Here is a 23,022-nt window from a genome sequence, read left to right on the forward strand (position 1 = left end):
ATTAATGCAAATATCTATTCAACCAATCATATAGTAGCAACTCAATGTAGAAATGGTCAAGAGGTTCAGTTGGTGTTCAGACGAAACATCAGAATGGGGAAGAAACTATAATCTAAGTGACTGTGATCATGGAATGATCATTAGTGCCAGACAGGGTGGTTTGAGTATCTCAGAAACTGCTGATCTCATGGGGTTTCATGTTTAATAGTCTCTAGAGTTTACAGGGAATGCTGTGAAGAACAAAAATCATCCAGGAAGCAGCAAAAAAATGGCTTGTTCACGATAGGTGTCAGAGGAGAATGGCCAGACTGGTTCAAGCTGACAGGAAGGTGACAGCAACTCAAATAACCACATGTTACAATAGTGGTGTGCAGAAGAACATCTTTTAATGTACAACACAGTGAACTTTGAAGCAGAAGACCACACCATGTTCCATTCCTGTACCTAATAACGTGGCCACTGGGTGCATATTAAACTGGGGCATTTCTGAGGTTAAAATATATTTCAGTCAATCTACAAGTTACAATACACACTTGGGTTAACTACTTTGAGTTAATGGTAAAACAAAATCTTATGCCATTCATCAATTCAAGGCATTTAATCTCTGCAAGTGCTACTCTGACAGATTTTACATGTTCTTCCTTTGTGAAACTTTATGAGAAATAATTTTCATCACTTGACAAATACAATGGAAGTGATAATAATCAACACTTCCTTGCACACTGCCACAATCCATATACTTAGGCTCTTCAGACAGAATAGCTTACCATGATTTGTGGACACATTTCCAAATACTTCAACTGGATTAGCAAAATTGTGTTAAATGTTTCAACCCTGTCTATTTAAGTTCCTGGTTTAGGATTAATAACATAGGGTTAAAAGAAATAGGAATTTATTTTTAAAACCGCAAATCCAGAATGGTTTATTTGTTGTTCCTTACCGTGCCATCTGGCACGTCGGGTGGCAAACTTGCCAGTTCTTCAGAAATGTTATCTGTTTTTTTTACGAGGCTGAGTTGCTAGCTTGATGCTCAACCCAGCACAGATAGAAAGCGTGCAAGGAGCTTGCAGGATTCCAGCCTGGGACTACTCACCTCAAAGTCCAGTGTGGATGCCACTACGCCCCGGCAGCAAGGGTTCAGTACATGTTACAAAATGTTATACAACAGAGGTGGCATGTCCCAGCGAAATTCTTCTACTCAAAAAGTACATATGCTGAGTCCTTCTTTAGCCTTAGTGTGTAACAAGATAGAAACTAAAACAAAAGTGCTGTAAATCTAAATAAGTAGAGATCAGGAACTTCCACAGATTCAGGGTACTGGCAGGAATTCACCCAAGAACAACATTTCACAAGTACAAGATCATGAATCAATTAAATAATTCATTTAAAATATTTACCCTGATTTGATGCACTGAATGGGTTCTGCACAGAGACTGCACAACTCAGAGTTAGAAATGCTGATTAGACTTTGCCCATTACTGTTTGGATGAACATCCGGCAGATTGATTATGACATAACTTCAGAATGAATGGTGCTAGAGAAACATCTGGCATAGCACGATAGAGAGCACCTAGAAATGTCCGATCCAAATTATCATTTGGTGGGTTTCCATAAGAAATGCTTTAAAACATGCACAAAATAATCCTAATGTGCAACTTGTACAGAAGAAACAGGAACTATGTGCTTCAGTTTCCAGGTCAAGCCTTCCATTCTTAAGTTTAACCGATCTTTTCCACAACTTCATTGGGCTAATTTTAACTTGAGCAGTAAACACCCAAAGTTAACCAATTTTCATTTGATTGATTTAATTGCAACTCCACAAAATAGCACATATGATTCTGGTAATATCAGCATATCCCTGCAAATTATGATTGATTCTATGATCAACACTATAAAAAGCAAACAGATGACAAAGAAGTTATTTTCATACAGTAATTTCAATCTGGTAAATAGTCAGTGAAATCCAGAAATCCATGAGTAAATTGATTACTCACCTTTTAATCTAATGCTTTCTGGGCTTCCATCTTGCTGCAATTAAATAAGAACAAAATAAAAGTCAATAAATATCAATTTCACGATTTTTATTTCATAATTGTGGGGTATTTATTTGTGTCCTTTACTTACTGAAAATACACAAAATGAAATTTCTGCAGCGAGATGAGTAATAACTTTATACTCTAACTTTTCATTGACTGGCAGTGCTGCTTGATTGATTTCTTGTATCCATGGCATTATTAGACCGGCTTTGAGATCTTTGTCATTTGGTCGGGGCGGTGGGGGAGAAATGAGGTCTAATGATCTAATGAAATGATTCTTTTTTTCACCAAAGCAGATGGTGAAGGTCAGGAGGCAGGTTTTAAATCAATCGGAAGGAAAAAGATAGAACAGATAAAATTGACCACATCAGTCAGTAGAAAAGTACCAAAAAAATCTTTGAATTATGAGAACAAAGAAAAGAAAATACAAGTTTGATTAAGTTGAAAATATGTTTTAATTTATAGATTTAAAAACTTTTAGTGATTATGTCAAAACTACAATGTTAACCATTTCCTTCTTAGTCAGTGCTTGCAGGATCCAGTTCTATAGGTCATGGTCTGTGGATCCTGCATTCTATCCCCACAGAAAGTGTAAGATGCTGAATATGGCAGGTGGGTACAACTAGGAGAAAGTGCTCTCCTTCTATCATTTACATTGGATTCTTTGTGCCCCCAATAAATGGATTTGAGATGTTCATTTGCATTCCAAATTCCTCTTTTGCATCTTGGGCTTTCAAGGGCCAGGGAGTACTCAAACTCCTCAGCACATCAGACAGATTTTGTGGAGCAAGAAGAGTCACTTACATGAAACACTAACTCTCTCTTTTCACCATGACCTGAACCTTTTCCAGTAAATTGTTTTTATTTTTGATTCCCAGCATTTGTGGCCTTTGTTTTTCAATATGCATTGAGAATTTTCATTGTGCTGTTTACTAGTTTCATATTAATTTGCAAAACAAAGAAAGAATTGTGTTCTTGGTGGTTGAATTGTCGAATAATGAAACAGAGAATTCATTCATTTCATCTTTTGTGCCTGTGCCATCTCTCTAAAAGAGCACATCTCTAAATGGTCTACTCTTTCCCTGCAGTAGTTTCAAATCTTTATCTACAGTGTTTCTGAAAACCATCCTTAAGTAGGTTCCCATCAATCACTCAGCTGCTGTATTCTAGTTCATATAAACTTGCTGTGTGGCAATCAAGAAAAACCACATCACTTCTGATTCTTGTTTCATTCACCCTTAATTGTATTATTTGCTTACTGATTATTTTGTCACTGCCACTGGAAACATGTTAACATTATGCTGAAGATCTCTCTAAATCTCTTAACTTATAGTGTTCTATAAAGAGCAAACATACTTTTGTTTAGATTCTTCACATTAACTGAAGTCCCTCATTTCTGACACTGTCCAAGTACATTTAATTTGTACTTATTCCATTAAAGTCCTGAAATTTCCTGAAATGTATTATCCAGAGTTGGCAGCAATCGGGGCCAATGAGCATTTTATGGAGATTTAACACTGTTTCCTTGCTGTGAAGTATAAAACTCATTCTCATTTACTCAAGCTGAAAGTTTGGTAGACTCCAGTTCCACCAAACTGAAATTTGGAAGTTAGTTCACATTCTGTCCAGCGCAAACAAATGAGTACATTCCACCCCTATGCTTCGAACTTCCCCCCCCCCCCCCAACTTACCTCCAGGCACCTTCATATTTGTATATTTACTCCTTGCCTTATGCTTTCTGTGATTCCTTTTACAATTTACATTTAAATCACCTTCTTACCAAAATGAAGTACTTCACTGCTATAAAGTAGCTTGCTTTTTTGTAACTGGTTTATTACTATTCTCCCCTTTGTCTGTTATATGCTTTGAGATTATTATTATCTGCAAACTTCAAAATGATGCTTCATACATCAAAGACAAAGACATTAATAACTATCTGATAAAGCAGTGACCACAACATCAGCCCCTGGATGACACACTTCACGTTCTTCACTTGTCTGAAAGAAAACTACCCACCACTGATGTCTTCTATTGCCTTGAGTCTGTTTTGTATGTACAGAGCTTGTACCCATTAGTCCCATGATATTCACCTTATCCATACAAGTCCATAATGAGATAACTTATCACTTGACTTTTGAAAGTCTATCTATACCATATTACCTACATTGCCTTCATCCAATTTCTCCATTCTTGATTCAGAATCTATCTGATTTGTATGTTCCCAATAGTAAAGATTGTGTAGCTGAAACATGTTATGCTTTTTGCCATGAAAAAGATACAAGTATGTGGAATGTATTCTTCCATTCTTACACAATGATTACTGTTGTTTACACAGGCAATCAGATTTCAATAAACATAATCATCTTATCCAAGTGTTATTTGAATGCTGTGGAGAGCAAATAACAAATATAGCTTTTCCCATTTTCTCAAAAATACGGTTGGCCCTCATTGATGATCAGGATAAATAAATATTTGTGAAATTCTGACTGGACTGCACAATGGTTGAGAACACTTCTCAAAATGGATCAATACATTTAAGAAGTGGAGGCTGTTATAGGATCTGCTTCAGAGTGCACCTAAAAAAAATGAAATGAGATACGTGGAGAAGGTTGGTGGAAAGTACAACCTACCACCTATTGCTGATACAATTCATGACTCGGTTGGTGAACAAGAATAGACTGATTGGACAATATTTAACAATCTTCCACATTGTTGGGTAGTTGCCGGTTTTGTTTTGCTATACTGCGGCAGCATGGCTACAGTGTTGAGACAGGGACGTCAGTCAGAAGTCAAGTTTGATCACCCATTTAGCACTCAGGCTGAACAGCTTTGTCAATGCTTCAATGTTATCTTAGGAAAGATGCTGTCTTGAAGCTGAACTAATTATTTGCTTAGTACCATTCACAATTTAATGTAACAGACTACTGTGGTCTGTTGCTTGAGGTCAAATAACTTTCTTTATTGCGATGTAAATTTATGTTTCACATTTGCTAGGTCGTCACTTCACCTAGCAGCTTTGGCTGTTGCTGCTTCAAACATTACCCTTCTGCACTATAAATAAAGCAGTCCTGATGTCTGCGGATTGGGACAGGTTTTTTTTCCAGCAAAGGTGAACTTGGTAGGTGAGAAAACTTCAAAAGTGAAAGTTTGATAGTACAAAGCTTGTATGTGCTTGTCAGAATAAAAGGCAAGGATAACAGGTTCAGGGAACCTTGGTTTTTGAGGCATACTGAGGCCCTAGTTAGGAAAAAGAAAGAAGCTGCATAGTGGTTATAGGCACATAGGAACAAATGAGGTACTTGAGAAGTAGAAGAAATGCAAGTGAACACTTAGGACAGAAATTAGGAGAACTAAAAAAAGACATGAGATTGCTCTAGCAGACAACGTGAAGAATCCTAAATTATTCTACAGATATATTAAGAGCAAAAGGATCGCAAGGAACAAAACTGGTCCCCTAGAAGATCAGAAAGGTAATCTAAACATGGAGTCAAAAGGGATGGGGAGATCTTAAAAAGGATCTCACTTGCTTGGGGGATGCACGTAGAGTCTATAGAAGTGAGGCAAAGTAGCAGCAAGGTCATGGACCCAATACAGATTGAGAAGAGGAGGTGTCTGCCATCTTGAGGCAAATTAGGATGGACAAATCCCTGGGGCCTGACAAGGTGTGGGAAGCAAGTGCAAAATCTGCAGGGGCCCTAACAGATATATTTAAATCATCCTTAGCATCAGGTGAGGTGCCGGAGGATTGGAGGATGGCTAATGTTGTTCTATTGTTTAAGAAAGGTTGTAGAATAAGTCTGGAAATTATAGGCTGGTGAGCCTGACATCAATCATGATAAAGTTAATAGAAGGTATTCTAAGAGACCAATACATAAGAATTTGGATAGACAGGAACTGATTAGGAAAGGGACAGGACAGGAATTCATATCCCTTTTGCCAATCACCTGTCCAGCTCTTGGTTCCATCCCTCCCCCTCCTGTCTTCTCCTATCATTTTGGATCTCCTCCTCCCCCATTCAAATCTCTTACTAGCTCTTCCTTCAGTTAGTCCTGACAAAGGGTCTCGGCCCGAAATGTCGACAGTACCTCTTCCTAGATATGCTGCCTGGCCTGCTGCATTCACCACCAACTTTGATGTGTGTTGCAGGAACTGATTAGAGATGGTCAACATGGCTTTGTGCGTGGTCAGTTGTGCCTAATTAATTTGAACTGGAATCCCTACTACATTGAGTTCAAGGCTGACTGGCAACTCCTGCAACACTGCTACAGTTCGACCACCGGTGCCAAACTGTATCAGTCTTTGCCGTTCCTTTAGATTCATCAGCTGCATGGAGGGGGCAAGCCTGCCGCATGGGCAACAGCTTGCGTATCGACTTTGACAGCTGGGACACAATATCCCTGGCCGACCCCAACCCTCAGAGGGCCATTTAATTTACAATTTTATAAAGGAACAATTTCAGCGAATTGGGAGTGAAGTCAGAGTTTGAGTCATCTCTTGTACCTGTAGGTATCTCCCTCAATAAGTGACCCTCTTTTGAACCACATCCCTATAGTTTTCCCTCTTAATTGGCTGATAAGGTTTTAATTCAGTCCTCGAATTTCCCTACTTGCGGCCCATGCAAAACTTTTGATTCTTTCAATGGCACTGCAGGACTTCACTGCCTCCAGCAATGCCTGAGGCTCTGTTTTCCACCTCTTCCTTCAGAAGATGCCTATTTCTTTGTTACGATTTAACACCATGCAAAATGCTGCCTGGCAGTCAATCAGTCAAACAGAACACTTGATTTTGTTATTTTCCAGCCCAGTCTTGAAATATTCAGGGTGTCTATGCTTTCTGAAGACTGCCGTTTAAATTTGCAGCCATGTCCGTGCAACGTTCCCAGGTTACAGAGTAGCATGCAGCTGATGGTGATAATATGAAAATGAGTCAACCCTATAGCTGAAGGAAAAATCTAAATGTTGTGGGTAGTTTGGCACAAGTCCCATCTCAGCATTGCGTCACTGATGGAAACTTCAAGGGCAAATTTTTCTCCAAAGGAGTAAATGTCTAATATTCATTTCTTTCAACTTTACTCTGCTCCTGCTTAGTTAGTAAAAAGAATCAACTACAATGATACAATTTGACCACATATAGAACCATGATAAAAGTTTCAACTCAGCAGATATCTATCATCTTTTAGAAGGAGCTTCCACGAGTCATCACTCCAATCTAATTCTTCTAAAACATACGAAATCCATTCGCTGCTAAACAATATATTTCTGGATAAAAACGATAAAAATCTCAGAAATACAACCTTCAGAAAGCATTTGTGAATGTAGTGTAACTGAGCATTACGTCAGTTAATCACGTACATTTGAAATCAAACATGCTTCTGAATTTTAAAAGTTACCTCCCAGATTATTATCTAGATTGGCATCATTTTCCTTCATGCCTTCTTTTATTTTCTTCATCATCATTTTCTTCATGGCTTTGTACTACTTTGCTGTGATTTCATATTTGTATTTTTCTAGGAGTCACTTCTACTTCTTTTATATCTGCCTATGTCCTTTTGATTGGCGTTTCTTCATTATCTTAGTCTGTTCAATCTTCCTATTTAAGAAAAAAGAAACCTGTGAGGTTATTTCAGTTGACAAATGTCCTTTGGGAAGGAAATCTGCCACCTTTATCTGGGCTGCCCTACATTCTGTTCCAACTACTGTATATCCCACTTGATTGCCTCTGGCAAACCAAACAATTAGTGTCAGAATCATGCAGCATGGAACTGGGCCCATTGGCCCATCTGATTTATTCTGGCCACAATTCTTATCTAAACTGGTCCAGTTTGTCTGTATCACTCTTAATTTTTCCTATCCATGTAGATATCAAAGTATCTTTTAAATATTGCTAATGTAATGTACCTGCTGCAAGCTCTTCCTCGGGCAGCTCATTCCATATCCTGACCACGCTCTGGATGAAAACGTTACTCCTCGGGACCTATTAAATCTCTTTCCTCTTACCTTAAACTGTTTGCTGTCTTACTAAAGAATTAAAACTGGAAAAGACACCCAGTCTTGACCAAATTCAGGCATGACTAATTTACTCCCAATCCAGCTGATCTTGCAATGTTTTCTGGTTTGTGTCTAACGTGAGGGAGCATCTAGTCAAGCAACAGGATTAGACCTTAGAGATAACATGTCAGACTCCTCCATCATATTTCCTAAGTATATCTTATTCTACTATAGAAGGCAGTCGTAGCATATAGGTGAAAGCTCTCTTCTTGCTGCTGCCATCAGCTAGAAGGTACATGAGTGTCAGGACTCGCACCACCAGGTTTAAGAACAGTTACTACCCATCAACCATCAGGTGTTTGAACAAAAGGGGATAACTACACTCACTTGCCCCATCATTGAGATATTCTCACAGCCAATGATCTCACTTTTAAGGACTTGCATCTCATTATTTCACGTTCTTGTTATTTTTTGCTGTTTATTTATATTTGCATTTGCACAGATTGTTGTCTTTTCTACACTCTGGTTGATCTTTCATTGACCCTGTTATAGTTACTATTCCATAGATTTGCCCACAAGAAAATCAATCTCAGGGTTGTCTATGGTGACAGATACGTTCTTTTGAAAAAGCATCTAGTACTTTCCCAGTGTAAATGATGTACAAAGTCTTCTCGGGCTTCGAGCTGGATACAGATGTTGACTTTAACAAATGTTTCGATGGCAAACTCCACTATCTTCGTCAGGGCTGATGCCTAAGCATGCCTAGTCTGATGGTATATACAGTATACTCAACTCCAATCGTCCATCCCTCCTGATGGGTTAGTCCTCAACCAATCAGGTTTCCACTGTCCCACCTTATTTAAAATCATATTCCAATCCTTACTTAGAGCAAAACCTTTGTCTTGTTTAAAATTCTTATTCCTTAGTCTTACGTCAAAGGCTTCCTTCAGCAGGCAGTCTCAAAAACCATTGGCACTGCACAGTAGTTTTGTGCTGTCGGTCAATCCTGAGGTCATTGCGCATGCAGTATTCTGCTACCACGGATTTCCCCAGTAACTCAAACAGATTCACCTCCTTTGCTCCTTGATGCAAGTTTTCCACTGTGCACCCTGTCTGGCCGATATATGCTGTTCTGCATTCACAGGAAATCCAGTGAAGGCCAGCTGTACTCAGTCAGCTTCGACGTAGTGTCCCTGTTCAGGAGAGTTCCCATTAACGACAGTGTGACCTTTTTGAACACATCTTTACATCAACATACTTCCTCTACAAGGGGAGCAACTATGAATAAACGGACAGAGTGGTCATGGGATCGCCCTTGTCGCTGGTTATTGCTAATTTCCACATGGAGGGCTTTGAGGGGAAGGCACTGAGTTCATTGCCCTTACACTCCAATTGCTCCTTCAGATATATTAGTGACAGTTTCGTAGAGTGGCCTCATGGACTCCAGACACTCCAACAGTTCCACGACCATCTGAACAGCATACAGCCAAACATTCAATTTATGGTGGAAATGGAGAAGAATTGTTGCCCCCCTTCCCCCCGTTCCTGGACATTCTAATACAGCAGAAACCGGACGGTTGCCTCGGGAATAATGCAAATTGGAAGCCCACTCACATGGACTTATAACTGAAAATAACAGTTATCATCATGCCTCCCAACGTAGAGTAGTTCTTTCTACTTTGATTAACCGTGCGAAAACTATTTTGGACCCGGAGAGACTCCACAAGGAAGTAAAGAAGATTAGGCATGATGCTCCTACAGAATGGCTACAAGGCCAAGGAGATCGACTGGGCCCATAAGAAGACCGATGGTAAAAGCAGGAAACCTGACAACGAGGAGGTAACCAGTCACTACCACCTGTCTTCCCTATCCTTCCACAGTTTCTAAAAGGATCGCCCCAATCCTGAAGAAATACCGTGTTAATACCATCCACAAACCTGTGAAGAAGTTTAAATCTCGGTTTATGAGGGTCAAAGGTGACCTGGGACTCAAGACTGCTGGTGTTTATAGGATTCCCTGTGAATGCGGAGCAGTGTATAGTGGCCAAACAGGGTGCATGGTGGAAACCAGCATCAAGGAGCATAGAAGGTGTTATCTATTTAGGTTCCCAGAGAAATTGGTGGTAGTGGAACATTGCATACTCAATGACCACAGGATTGAGCTTACGGGCACAAAACTACTGTGCCACACCAATTGCTTTTGGGACTGCCTGGTGAGGGAAGCAATTGAAATAGGACTAAAGAATAAGAATTCTAACAAAAACGAAGGTCTTGTTCTATGCAAGAGCTGGACAGCAGAAACCTAATTGGTTGAGAACTAACCAATCATGAGGGATGGATGACAGGAGTTGAGTATAGATACTACTGGACTAGACGTGCCTGAAGAAGATAGCAGAGTTTGTCATTAAAACATCAGTTAAAATTGACACCTGTAGCCAGCTGGAAGCCCACAAGAACACATGACCAACAAACCTTCCTTATGGAGGCAAAGTCCCACCTTCACATCGAACACACGCTCCATCATCTTGCGTGGCACTACAAACCTGTCCAAAAGGACAAAAATAAATGGGAATAGCTTTGGCAGCTCAGAATTGAGCATCCACAAGGTATTGTGGACCAGGGGCAGTAGAACAAAAATTAACACAGGTACAGCCTGTATCCTCATAAATTTGCATATCTCACGTTCTACCAGTAGTAGCAAGCAAGGGGGCCAACACTTGTTCAATGAGAATTGTAAAGGGCCATGCTGCGAACAGTAGCAGCCATTTCTAAAATGAAACGCAAACCTGGTGAGGACAATACAGGACAACATGGAGTACTAAACAACAAGATACAGTAAGCAATAGACAGAGCTATACAAGGGGTTGCACGTTAGTATAGTGGTTAGCACAGCCCTTCACAGTAGAGGCGACCTGAGTTCAATTCCCGCCACTGCCTGAGTTTGTACATTCTCCCCGCGACCACGTGGGCTTCCTCTGGGCACTCCGGGTTCCTCCCACTCCCACAGTTGGTAGGTTAATTGGTCATGTAAATAGCCCCATGACTAACCTAGGATTAAATTGGGGGATCGCTGGGCAGCATGGCTCGAAGGACCGGAAGGACCCATTCCCCACGGTATCTCAATAAATAAATAAATCTATCTCAAGATAGGCAGATCAAAGCAAAACTTAGTTATCATACAGGTGTGAATGTTGGTGAACAATTAAACAGCTAAATGGTGGGGAGGGCTCCCAGTCTTGTGCTCCAGAATTATCTATACTTCTGGCTAAGGTGTTCCAGTACTGTTACAATTGCCCGACAACATGGAAAAATTCCCAGTTTTGCTTTGTTCAAAAAAACCATTAAACATTCTATCAGGCTAATTACTGCATATGAATTGGTGTTCTCTCATTCACCAGCATGGCGATGGAAAGTGTCACTATCAAGCTGAAAGAGGCAATTAAACTCCTATTAACCAATATCTATTTTAGGTGAAAATGAGTATTTTTGACATCAAGGAAGCATATAATTAAGTGTGGCATTAAAAAGCCCACTGAAACTGACATCAATGGGAATGAAGGGAAAACCATTCTAAGGATTAGAATCATACTTCACATAAAGGGAATTGTTCGAGACCAGCTCGAGAAAATCATGACACTAACCTAATGTTGTGCTGAGAGGCTGGATCTTCTGCTGCAAGTGACATACTTTCTGATACACAAAGTCTTTCTATCACTTGGAATTGCAGTTGTCGAGATACACTTTCACATCACACTGCTGATGGGCTTTCTAAGACCACTCAATAAACTCCAGAGCATCCAGAACTATGTAGCCATTTGATTGACACCCTAACCAACACCTTAAACATTCACTGCCTCCACTAGCAATACAAAGTGGCTACCAGGCATATCATCTGAAGAATATGTGGCCATCCTTCACCTAGGCTACCCTGACAACATTCCCAGACCCATGATCTCTAACAGAATGGAGAACAATGGCAGCAAGTTCAGGAGAGCACTAACATTACAAGTTCTTCTCCAACTTATATACCTTCCTAAGTTGGAAGTAAACCGTTGATTCAGCATGGTCTATGGTCTAAATTCCAATAGCTCAGTCAGTGCACCTTCACCAGAAGGACTATCGCTGCTCAAGAAAATGCTTTTCCAACATCTTCACAAAAGCAATTAAAGGTGAGTAATAAATGCTGAGCCAAGCAATAACATTCATTTATTCAATGTGTGAGGTGTTGCACTTTAGGAGACAAATCAGGTAGGACACTGAGGAGTACAGCAGAACAGAGGAATCTGGGAATACAAATCCATAATTCCTTGAAAGTGGCATCACAGTCAGATAGGATCATAAACAGAACTTTTGGAATATTGATCTTCATAAATCAAAGACCTGAGTACAGGCGTTGTGAATGTTATGCTGAAGTTGTTTATGAATTTGGTGATGTCTAATTTGGAACATTGTGAGCAATTCTGGTCACCGACCTAACCAGGAAAGATGTAAATAAGTTTGAAACAGAGCAGAGAAAATTTACAAGGATGTTGCTGGGACTTGCAGAGTGAAAGGAAAAGGTTGAATAAGTCTTGACTTTATCAGATCTTCCCTCATTCTCCTATGCTGTAGGGAGTAAAGGTAAACAAAATGATGATGAGTATAACAGGAAACAACAGGAATTCTGCAGATGCTGGAAATTCAAGCAACACACATCAAAGTTGCTGGTGAACGCAGCAGGCCAAGCAGCATCTGTAGGAAGAGGTGCAGTCGACGTTTCAGGCCGAGACCCTTCGTCAGGACTAACTGAAGGAAGAGTGAGTAAGGGATTTGAAAGTTGGAGGAGGAGGGGGAGATCCAAAATGATAGGAGAAGACAGGAGGGGGAGGGATAGAGCCAAGAGCTGGACAGGTGAAAGGCAAAAGGGGATACGAGAGGATCATGGGACAGGAGGTCTGGGAAGAAAGACAAGGTGGGGGGGGGGACCCAGAGGATGGGCAAGAGGTATATTCCGAGGGACAGAGGGAGAAAAAGGAGAGTGAGAGAAAGAATGTGTGCATAAAAATAAGTAACAGATGGGGTACGAGGGGGAGGTGGGGCCTTAGCGGAAGTTAGAGAAGTCGATGTTCATGCCATCAGGTTGGGGGCTACCCAGACGGAATATAAGGTGTTGTTCCTCCAACCTGAGTGTGGTTTCATCTTTACAGTAGAGGAGGCCGTGGATAGACATGTCAGAATGGGAATGGGATGTGGAATTAAAATGTGTGGCCACTGGGAGATCCCGCCTTCTCTGGCGGACAGAGCGTAGGTGTTCAGCAAAGCGGTCTCCCAGTCTGCGTCGGGTATCGCCAATATATAAAAGGCCACATTGGGAGCACCGGATGCAGTATATCACCCCAGTCGACTCACAGGTGAAGTGTTGCCTCACCTGGAAGGACTGTTTGGGGCCCTGAATGGTGGTAAGGGAGGAAGTGTAAGGGCATGTGTAGCACTTATTCCACTTACACGGATAAATGCCAGGAGGGAGATCAGTGGGGAGGGATGGGGGGGACGAATGGACAAGGGAGTTGTGTAGGGAGCGATCCCTGCGGAATGCAGAGAGGGGGCGGGGAGGGAAAGATGTGCTTAGTGGTGGGATCCCGTTGGAGGTGGCGGAAGTTACGGAGAATAATATGTTGGACCTGGAGGCTGGTGGGGTGGTAGGTGAGGACCAGGGGAACCCTATTCCTAGTGGGGTGGCGGGAGGATGGAGTGAGAGCAGATGTACGTGAAATGGGGGAGATGCGTTTAAGAGCAGAGTTGATAGTGGAGAAAGGGAAGCCCCTTTCTTTAAAAAAGGAAGACATCTCCCTCGTCCTAGAATGAAAAGCCTCATCCTGAGAGCAGATGCGGCGGAGACGGAGGAATTGCGAGAAGGGGATGGCGTTTTTGCAAGAGACAGGGTGAGAAGAGCAATAGTCCAGATAGCTGTGAGAGTCAGTAGGCTTATAGTAGACATCAGTGGATAAGCTGTCTCCAGAGACAGAGACAGAAAGATCTAGAAAGGGGAGGGAGGTGTCGGAAATGGACCAGGTAAACTTGAGGGCAGGGTGAAAGTTGGAGGCTAAGTTAATAAAGTCAATGAGCTCTGCATGCGTGCAGGAAGCAGCGCCAATGCAGTCGTCGATGTAGCCAAGGAAAAGTGGGGGACAGATACCAGAATAGGCACGGAACATAGATTATTCCACAAACCCAACAAAAAGGCAGGCATAGCTAGGACCCATACGGGTGCCCATAGTTACACCTTTAGTTTGGAGGAAGTGGGAGGAGCCAAAGGAGAAATTATTAAGTGTAAGGACTAATTCCGCTAGACGGAGCAGAGTGGTGGTAGAGGGGAACTGATTAGGTCTGGAATCCAAAAAGAAGCGTAGAGCTTTGAGACCTTCCTGATGGGGGATGGAAGTATAAAAGGACTGGACATCCATGGTGAAAATAAAGCGGTGGGGGCCAGGGAACTTAAAATCATCGAAAAGTTTAAGAGCGTGAGAAGTGTCACGAACATAGGTCGGAAGGGATTGAACAAGGGGTGATAAAACAGTGTCGAGGTATGCAGAAATGAGTTCGGTGGGGCAGGAGCAAGCTGAGACAATAGGTCGGCCAGGACAGGCAGGTTTGTGGATCTTGGGTAGGAGGTAGAAACGGGAAGTGCGGGATGTGGGAACTATAAGGTTGGTAGCAATGGATGGGAGATCCCCTGAGCGGATAAAGTCGGTGATGGTGTGGGAGACAATGGCCTGGTGCTCCTTAGTGGGGTCACGATCGAGGGGTAAATAAGAGGAGGTATCCGCGAGTTGTCGCTGTGCCTCGGCAAGGTAGAGGTCAGTACGCCAGACTACAACGGCACCCCCCTTATCTGCAGGTTTAATAATAAGGTTAGGATTAGTGCGGAGGGAGTGGAGAGCAGAGCATTCCGAAGGAGTGAGGTTGGAATGGGGACAAGGTTCGGTAAAGTGGAGACGGTTGATGTCCCGACGGCAGTTAGCGATAAAGAGATCCAGAGCAGGCAGAAGACCAGAGCGGGGTGTCCATGAAGAAGAGGAGGGTTGAAGACGGGAGAAGGGGTCATCGATGGGGGTGGAAGAGTCCTTGCCGAAGAAGTAGGCTCGGAGACGGAGATGGCGGAAGAAAAGTTCCGCATCATGGCGAACACGGAACTCGCTGAGGTGTGGGCGAAGGGGGACAAAGGTGAGGCCCTTACTGAGGACAGAGCGTTCTGCCTCTGACAGTTGAAGGTCAGAGGGGATGGTAAAGACCCGGCACGGATGAGAGCTGGGATCAGAGGGGGGAGGGGGGAGGCTGGGGTTGTCAATGGAGAGGGGAGGGTTGGGGTGAGAGGAAGATGGAGCCTCTGAGGGCCCAGGAGTTGACCGTGGGATCTGAGGAAGACGGGGCTGCGAAGTGGTGGTGGGGGAAGGGGAGATGGGAGTCACAATAGCAGCACATAAAGACCCGGCCTGGAGTTCAAGGCTGGCATCGCAGTTGGTGGTTACGCAATCGCTGTGAAGGTGTCCATGGTCGTTGCTGGAGTCCGGGTTTTGAATATGCCCTGAGGTGTTGGAGCCGCCGAGATCAATGGCAGAGGCCGCAATCTGAAGTTCATGCCTGCTAGCGTTGGGGCCGGCAGGCTCTGGAATCCGTAGATGTAGGATCTTGCGATCTTTGCCTAACATGACAAAGTCAAAAAAACTGCGATTGCAGGCGTGAATCCGACGGAGGATGAAATAACGGGTAGGACCATTACAGACGGCAAAGAAAGTGTCCCGAAGGTGTGGAAGGGTCTGGGATAGGGACACCAAGTACCTCCTCATGGCGGAGAGAGTCGCCTTCAAAGCTTGACGGGAGAAGCGGCGAGAGGCAGAGTCAATAAAATGTGAGTACCTGGGATCCTCAGAAGGTCCAAATTGAGAGGCTTGGAAACGAATCCTAAAGCCAACTGGAGTAAGTTGGCGACGGAGGCACGTTCCAAGAAAGAATATATGGCTGTGATAGCGAGTCTGAGTCAAAGTGTGGTCAAAAAGTTAAAGAACCGAAGAAATTACAGATGGGGAGCAGTGAGAGATGGTTTCACTGAACTCCCGTCGAAGAGAGGATCTAAACTTCTTCGGTGTAGGCATCACTGGAAGAGGCTTCGCATTAGTGAATTTAAACGCAAACAACAGGAATTCTGCAGATGCTGGAAATTCAAGCAACACACATCAAAGTTGCTGGTGAACGCAGCAGGCCAAGCAGCATCTGTAGGAAGAGGTGCAGTCGACGTTTCAGGCCGAGACCCTTCGTCAGGACTAACTGAAGGAAGAGTGAGTAAGGGATTTGAAAGTTGGAGGAGGAGGGGGAGATCCAAAATGATAGGAGAAGACAGGAGGGGGAGGGATAGAGCCAAGAGCTGGACAGGTGAAAGGCAAAAGGGGATACGAGAGGATCATGGGACAGGAGGTCTGGGAAGAAAGACAAGGTGGTGGGGGGGACCCAGAGGATGGGCAAGAGATATATTCAGAGGGACAGAGGGAGAAAAAGGAGAGTGAGAGAAAGAATGTGTGCATAAAAATAAGTAACAGATGGGGTACGAGGGGGAGGTAGGGCCTTAGCAGAAGTTAGAGAGGGGTATAACAGGCTTTTTCCACTGAGGTTGGGTGAGACAAGAACTAGAGGTCATATGTTACAGGTGAAGGGTAAAATGCTTAAAGGGAAAATGAGGGAAAAACTTCTTCACTCAGAGAGTGGCGAGTGCATGTAATGAGCTGCTAGTGGAAGTGGTGGGTGTGGGTTCAATTTCAACATTTAAGAGAAATTTGGACAGATACATGGATGGGAGGGGCATGGAGGGCTATGGTCTGGGTGCAGGTCAATAGGGTCCAGGCAGCATAATAATTTGGTGTGGACTAGACAGGGCAAAAGCCCTGTTTATTTGCTGTACTATTCTTTGGTTCTATGAATAAGTAAAATTTAGTACAACGCAGTGGAACAAATGAGGTAGCTAAATCCATGTTGTTGCATTCAAGGGTGGTGTAGCTGAAAATGGGAAAAGGGTTGTGATCCTTACAGTGATCCAGCTCTCTGCCTCATTCTGAATTGCCAACATGTTCAGATTACAAGAAGAAATGTGCGCAGCAAAACTAGTGCAAAGATTTTGTTACAGACCATGAGAGATTGATGGTTTATAAGTTTATGAAAAAGATTCCCAAGTGAGGTAAAATTAAATATTTTGCATTTGTCTCTGTAAAAAGAGTAGGTAACTAAGCGGCACATTCTACGATTGAAAGCAAATTGCAATATTGATTAATCACAGGCTATGGCATAATTATCAATAAAATCAACCTCTAACCAAAGAATTGAGTGTACATTTAGATATAAGGACAATGGGCACTTTATGGATTCACGTCCCTTCCTCTTTCAGGTGTGAACGCCACGGTCAAAATATGTATGTGAGGTAGGAGGCTTTCAGAGACCTAGATCAGCAGAGTTTCATGACAGGGTGCTTATGAAGCAGAAAACATAGATAAATTCTGCAACAATGACATGACAGTACGTGTACGGCGTGTGGCGGCAGTTTGTGCTTACTCTGGGAGAGGAACACTGCAGCATCAAGGCCCATGTGAGCTGATCAGTGCAGCAGATGAGAAAAGCTGACAAGCAGCTTCTGTCTTAATCTTATCTCTAAATCCCTGGGACCTCATTTTACTAAATCATTACTTTCAACTGTGATTGTCAGGCACTCTCCGTGGTTATGTTTTTATAATGTCGTTATATCTCAAGAGATGGTGATTGTCCCAATAAGCCTTAAAAATCCTTTCCATTTGTTGGCGAAGGTCCAGGCTGGGATCCGCTGGGATGTTTCAGTGGAACACCAGCTCGACAGGAAAGTTCATTAAATTACTCAGTTTTATCTTTCACCATATATGTGTGTTGTGTACCTGATATTGCTAGGTGATTCCTCCCAGGTCTGAATCCCTCTTTTGAATCCTAATTCCTGTAGGAATATAGTTCTGCCAGTTCTGGTAGCAACTTCAGTACCTTCCAGTAATGTAAATCTAATACTAGACTGCTATCACAGGTGACTTAAATTTTGCCAGCAACAAATTCCTACTAACATGTACGGCATTTGTAGACTAGTTATCGGCACAGCAATCAAGGCTGATTTTTGACAAGTGTCACTGCCATGGCAACTATAGAAATAAGTCGATTATAGACCTGCCTGTTTGATTCTACGTACTGCTTACCAAGTGAGGCTTTGTGTTAATTTAAAAGATGTACAATTTTTTTCAGGATAACTGAGTTTGGTACACTGTTTATTTGGACCACTCTACATAACCTGAGATGGGAAGGATGCATTAAACAATAAATACTGGCAAGACATGTACATCTCTTTGATGATCCCAACACATTGTACAACAAAGGGGAGCACAAAACTTCAAGACACAAGAAAATTAAAATTGGTTGGAATTTAACTTAACAGAATGAAACTGAATACAGTGAATGAATAGAGAGGATTGAGGATAGAGTTTATGTGGTCTGAAGCATAATGCGGATAAGTGAACTTCCATTAAACTAGAGCAGCAATGCATTTGTTAAATTTCTACATAAGGGACCCAGTGGTCTTGCCTAACAATCCAAAATCATGATTTTAAATCAGACAATGGCAGTTGTGGGGCTTAAATAATCTGGAATTTTAAAGTAAAACTACTCTGCATAATGATGATCATATAGCAATAGATTGTCATTAAATATCTATTTGATTAAGTACTGTTCTGTGTGGCTGGAAGCTTGCCTTCATTATGTGGTTTGGCCAGTATGTATGTCCAAAGTGTCAACAATATGGTTGTTAAGTGCCCTTTGAAATAGACAAGCAAACCACTCAGCTATATCATACCATACAGGAAAAGGATTAAAGTAGATGGACTACAAATATTGACACCGCTATTGAATTCAGACACAGAAGAGTTGTTTAAAGGTCTGGTGGGTTTGCATTATTCTTCATAATTCTCTGGGGACTGAATTAAAAGTGGGAAAGCAGTTTCTTAACCAACTCATGTACAGACTGAGAGGGTCAACAGACAGAATCATGTATTACAGATAATATAACTGTCTCCTCTATCACAGTCCCTGAATACATCTAGTCCCACTGCTGCACAGGTTAATAAGGTGGTAAAGATATCATATGGCATGCTTGCCTTTATTAGCCAAGGTATTGAATTAAACAGGCAGGAAGTTAGGCTGCAATTTTATAAAACTCTGGGTAGGCAAATCTAGAGTGTTGAATTCGGTTCTGGTTGCCCAATTATCCCATTATGGGAAGGATATAGAGGCTTTGGAGAATGTACAGAAGAGATTTACCAGGATACTACCTGAATTAGATGGCATGTGCTCAAAGCAGACATTGGCAAAACTTAGGAAGCTTTTCTATGGAGTGGCAGAATCTGAAAAGAGTTGATATAGGTTTATAATATTGTGAGAAACATAACAATGGCAGCCGGTATCTATTTCCCTACAATCAAAATGTCTATAACCAGAGGGCATACACTTAAGGTAAAAGGGGTAAGTTCGAAGCTGATGTGTTGGTAAGTTTTTGTGAAACACAGAGTGGTGGGGGCCTGGAATGCACTGACAGATGTGATAGTAGAGGTAGAAACAGCCAGGTCCAACAGGAGTGAAACAAACCATATCGTTATGGAGCCTCCAGCATCCTCCTGGGGTAGTTGGGGGGGGCATGGGGTGGTATGGTCGTTATTAATCAGAAACTCAACTAAACCAGCACATGATATGGCTACAAGAACAGTTCAGAGGCTGAGTATCTTTGACAATTGTCTCATTTGAAGTATTTCCAAAAGAAATTGATTAGAATGTCGAGGCAATTTTGTCAACTCTAGAAATGTTTGAGTTCAGTTTGCTTACTTTGGTTTAGAAAATGCCTGTATGAGGAACGAGTATAAATGAATACATCCAGTACCTTATGCCGTAAGCGCACTAAAGGCAGATAGTGTTTTGGACCAAATCCTTCTTTAGTTGGCACCCCATCAGTGCTCAAGTAGAAAACACAGAGCAATAAAAGTGTTGACCACCAGTCTGGCATCATTGTTGGTCTTCGCCTGAATGCTAAAGGGGAATAAACATTAGGAGTTTACTCATTCATCATGAATTATTATTAAAATCAGATATGAATTTACTGACTATTTAATACACTAGTAGCAACATAATTATCACAGTGTGAAGTAAAGATCAATATCTATTTAATTTTCGTATTTTAATTGCATATTAATTTAACCATTGAGCATATCAGGTTGCTTAATTTATTCATGCTTTCTAAAATACACATGGTAATTCACTGCTGAAGAATATTGTAACTGTAATAATGCTTGTAGCAGTGATTATAAACAACAACTTAGCCTGAATACCTGTTGTTCCAATTTTTTTTTTACATATGTTATTCAATTGCAGGAAATGAAGCTACCAAGTTCTAATTTCAGTCAGGACACCTGGGACAATTATCCTCAAGGAAGCTGTCTTCTGCCTGACTGCTAAACCCCGAAGCAATATCAGTGCCAAGCGACTGTCGATCCCACAGAAATATTTTGACAGCCAGTGAAGCCAGCCTGAACCAACTACAAACTACAGCAAACGTGAATTGGACATTCAAAAATATTCAAAAACTTTTGAAGTTTAAGTGTATTTATTTTTTTTAGGAATTACAACACTTAAAACACTAGAAAACACTAACTAAATTAAATAATATAATTAAATTATTATTTATTAAAATATTATTAACATTAAATTAAATACAGTGGATTATGGTTAATTGGAACACATTGGGACCAGCACATTTTGGTCCTATAAAGCAGCAGCCCCAGTTAGCTGAAGTTCCATGGAAATAGTTTAAAAGATATAAAGAAGAGCAATTACCACTCAGGTGAGTAACAAAATTTGTATTCAGATGAGTAACAAGTTATGTATTTAAATGAAATAGAGAAAAAAATAGAATACTAGCAATACTTCTACAGTGCTATAAAACTGTGTGTTGGTTCCTAAAATTTATCGAAGGAGGATTTCAGCCAGTGTACTCTGCTGTGTTTTTTTTTGATTGACTGCAAATGAACAAATTCAGTGCACACACCTAGTGCTGATCCAGTATACGATGCATTGCTTTCTTTGAACATGATAGTGTTGCATGTTTGCAGCCAAGGGAACCGTTCAGCGTGGCACAATAAAAAAAAGCCTGTTTCATTGCCATTGCAGATATCAACTGCAGAAAATTTTTGAAGCAAGTCGGTGAGTTTTGTATATTCCCATGTTTCAGCACTTACAGCATCAGCATTATCTTTCTCACCGTGTGCTTTCTTGAATTTAATGTGGTACCAACATTTCCATCGAGAGAACCAACCATCCATGGCTTTAAAATCTTCGTGACCCGCTTCTTAGCTAACTCGTCTGTCGTGTTTCCTTTTTAAGCCTGGTCCACTGACAAGCACACTTTGTCCAGTTACAATGGAAAACCATTGATTGAGGGCCTCTTCAATATCTGTACCTTTACCTTCATGCTTTCATTTTTGGGATGTTCCCTATTGTCCTAGCGAAATACCCATTCTTCTCGTTGTTTATCTTGCAAACGTATCAAGCTTCCAGTTGTAGATTTCTGCACTCCAGTTTTCTCTGCCAGTTGACAATGAGTGGTGTTAGGCAGATGGCTTTTAATTTGGTCCAGTAAGGTAATTTTTTCAGCTAGTGCTGCTACTCCCAGCATCTCATTGAGCATCTTGTTTGATAGGAATGGTGGAGAGAGAGGAAAGACTGGGCCCTGGTGTCATTGATTCTGATTGAGTAGTCGGCTGCTGAGAATGAGCCAAAGCATCTCACCAGCTGAGACAAGACTTTAGGTGATAATCGATTAGATTTCACTGCTTGGTTTGATCTGTAAGACAATGAGTTCCAGAGTCAATGTTGAAGATCCCAACCATGACTTACTTCTGGCTGGGCACCAACTTGCAAGTAGATACACACCAGTACATACTCATTCATGTCTACCTACTAGTAATGAAACAGGCCAAACCCAAGTTGCAGTAAAAGAAAGTAACAAACTGCTCGTAAGGCATGATTCTGTGTTAGAATCTTCCACAACTGATCCAGGGACATTTCTATAGATTTCATTTTCTATAGATGCACATTTGCCATTTTGGATCAATGCAGGGTTTGTCCAGCTTAATCCTTATACTTTAACACTGAATGACTTCCTGGGCTATTTCAGCAGGCAGTTAAGAACCAACCATACGGCTGTTGGTCTTAAGTTGCACATGGGCCAAGAAAACAGATTTCCTTCCCCAAAAGATATTAGTTAACCAGATGGGTTTTATGGAAATTTATTACACTGCATGAGACATCCAATGAGAGAATGTAGTCGGAATAATAGCAACTGTCAGCTGAACCAAATTTACACACTCTTCTGCAGGAATCCGGCATCAGCCAGTCACAGAAAGTTCAGATCTTTATACAGTGTAATCTCACAGTGATACCAGCAAGCATGGAATGAGGAAATACAAAACTGTCAACATAGAGTCATAGAGGTATAGAAAAGTACAGATCAGAAACAGGCCTCTTGGCCCATCTAGTCTGTGCCAAACCATTTAACCTGCCTACTCCCATTGACCTGCACCAGGACTACAGCCCTCAATACCCCGACTATCCATGTACCTAACAAACTTCTCTTAAATGCGGAAATCAAGCTTGCATGTACCACCTGTGCTGACAGTTCGTTCCACACTCTTACATCCCTCTGAGTAAAAATGTTTCCCCTCATGTTCCCCTTAAGTGAAGTGAAGATACTGAGGATTGATCTCTTACATAGATCACCACAAAAACTGAAAGAGAAATACAATATCAGTGATCTCTCAATAATATTATATGTCAATTTAAATTTCTACATCCATAGGCAGTAAAAATCAAAAACTCAAATAGCTCAGCACTTGCACCTGAATTACTGGTGTGCAGTTCTGAGCA

At 41.7% G+C, this 23,022-nt stretch overlaps 1 protein-coding gene across 2 annotated transcripts in view; it reads right to left on the reverse strand.

The window, feature by feature from the left end:
• Positions 1 to 23,022, reverse strand: part of fstl5 (follistatin-like 5) — a 792,341-nt gene that overhangs the window by 740,359 nt on the left and 28,960 nt on the right. For both annotated transcript variants that reach the window (XM_063045029.1, XM_063045028.1), the window contains exons 2-3: positions 19,985 to 20,130; positions 1,995 to 2,028 (exon numbers count right to left, since the gene is read on the reverse strand). In XM_063045029.1, coding sequence (XP_062901099.1) covers positions 1,995 to 2,028; positions 19,985 to 20,110 — 160 coding nt within the window. In that variant the 5' untranslated portion in view covers positions 20,111 to 20,130. The remainder of the gene's footprint in view (positions 1 to 1,994; positions 2,029 to 19,984; positions 20,131 to 23,022) is intronic.

This window comes from Mobula hypostoma, chromosome 4 (genome assembly GCF_963921235.1).
Source record: "Mobula hypostoma chromosome 4, sMobHyp1.1, whole genome shotgun sequence".
Lineage (NCBI taxonomy): Eukaryota > Metazoa > Chordata > Chondrichthyes > Myliobatiformes > Myliobatidae > Mobula > Mobula hypostoma.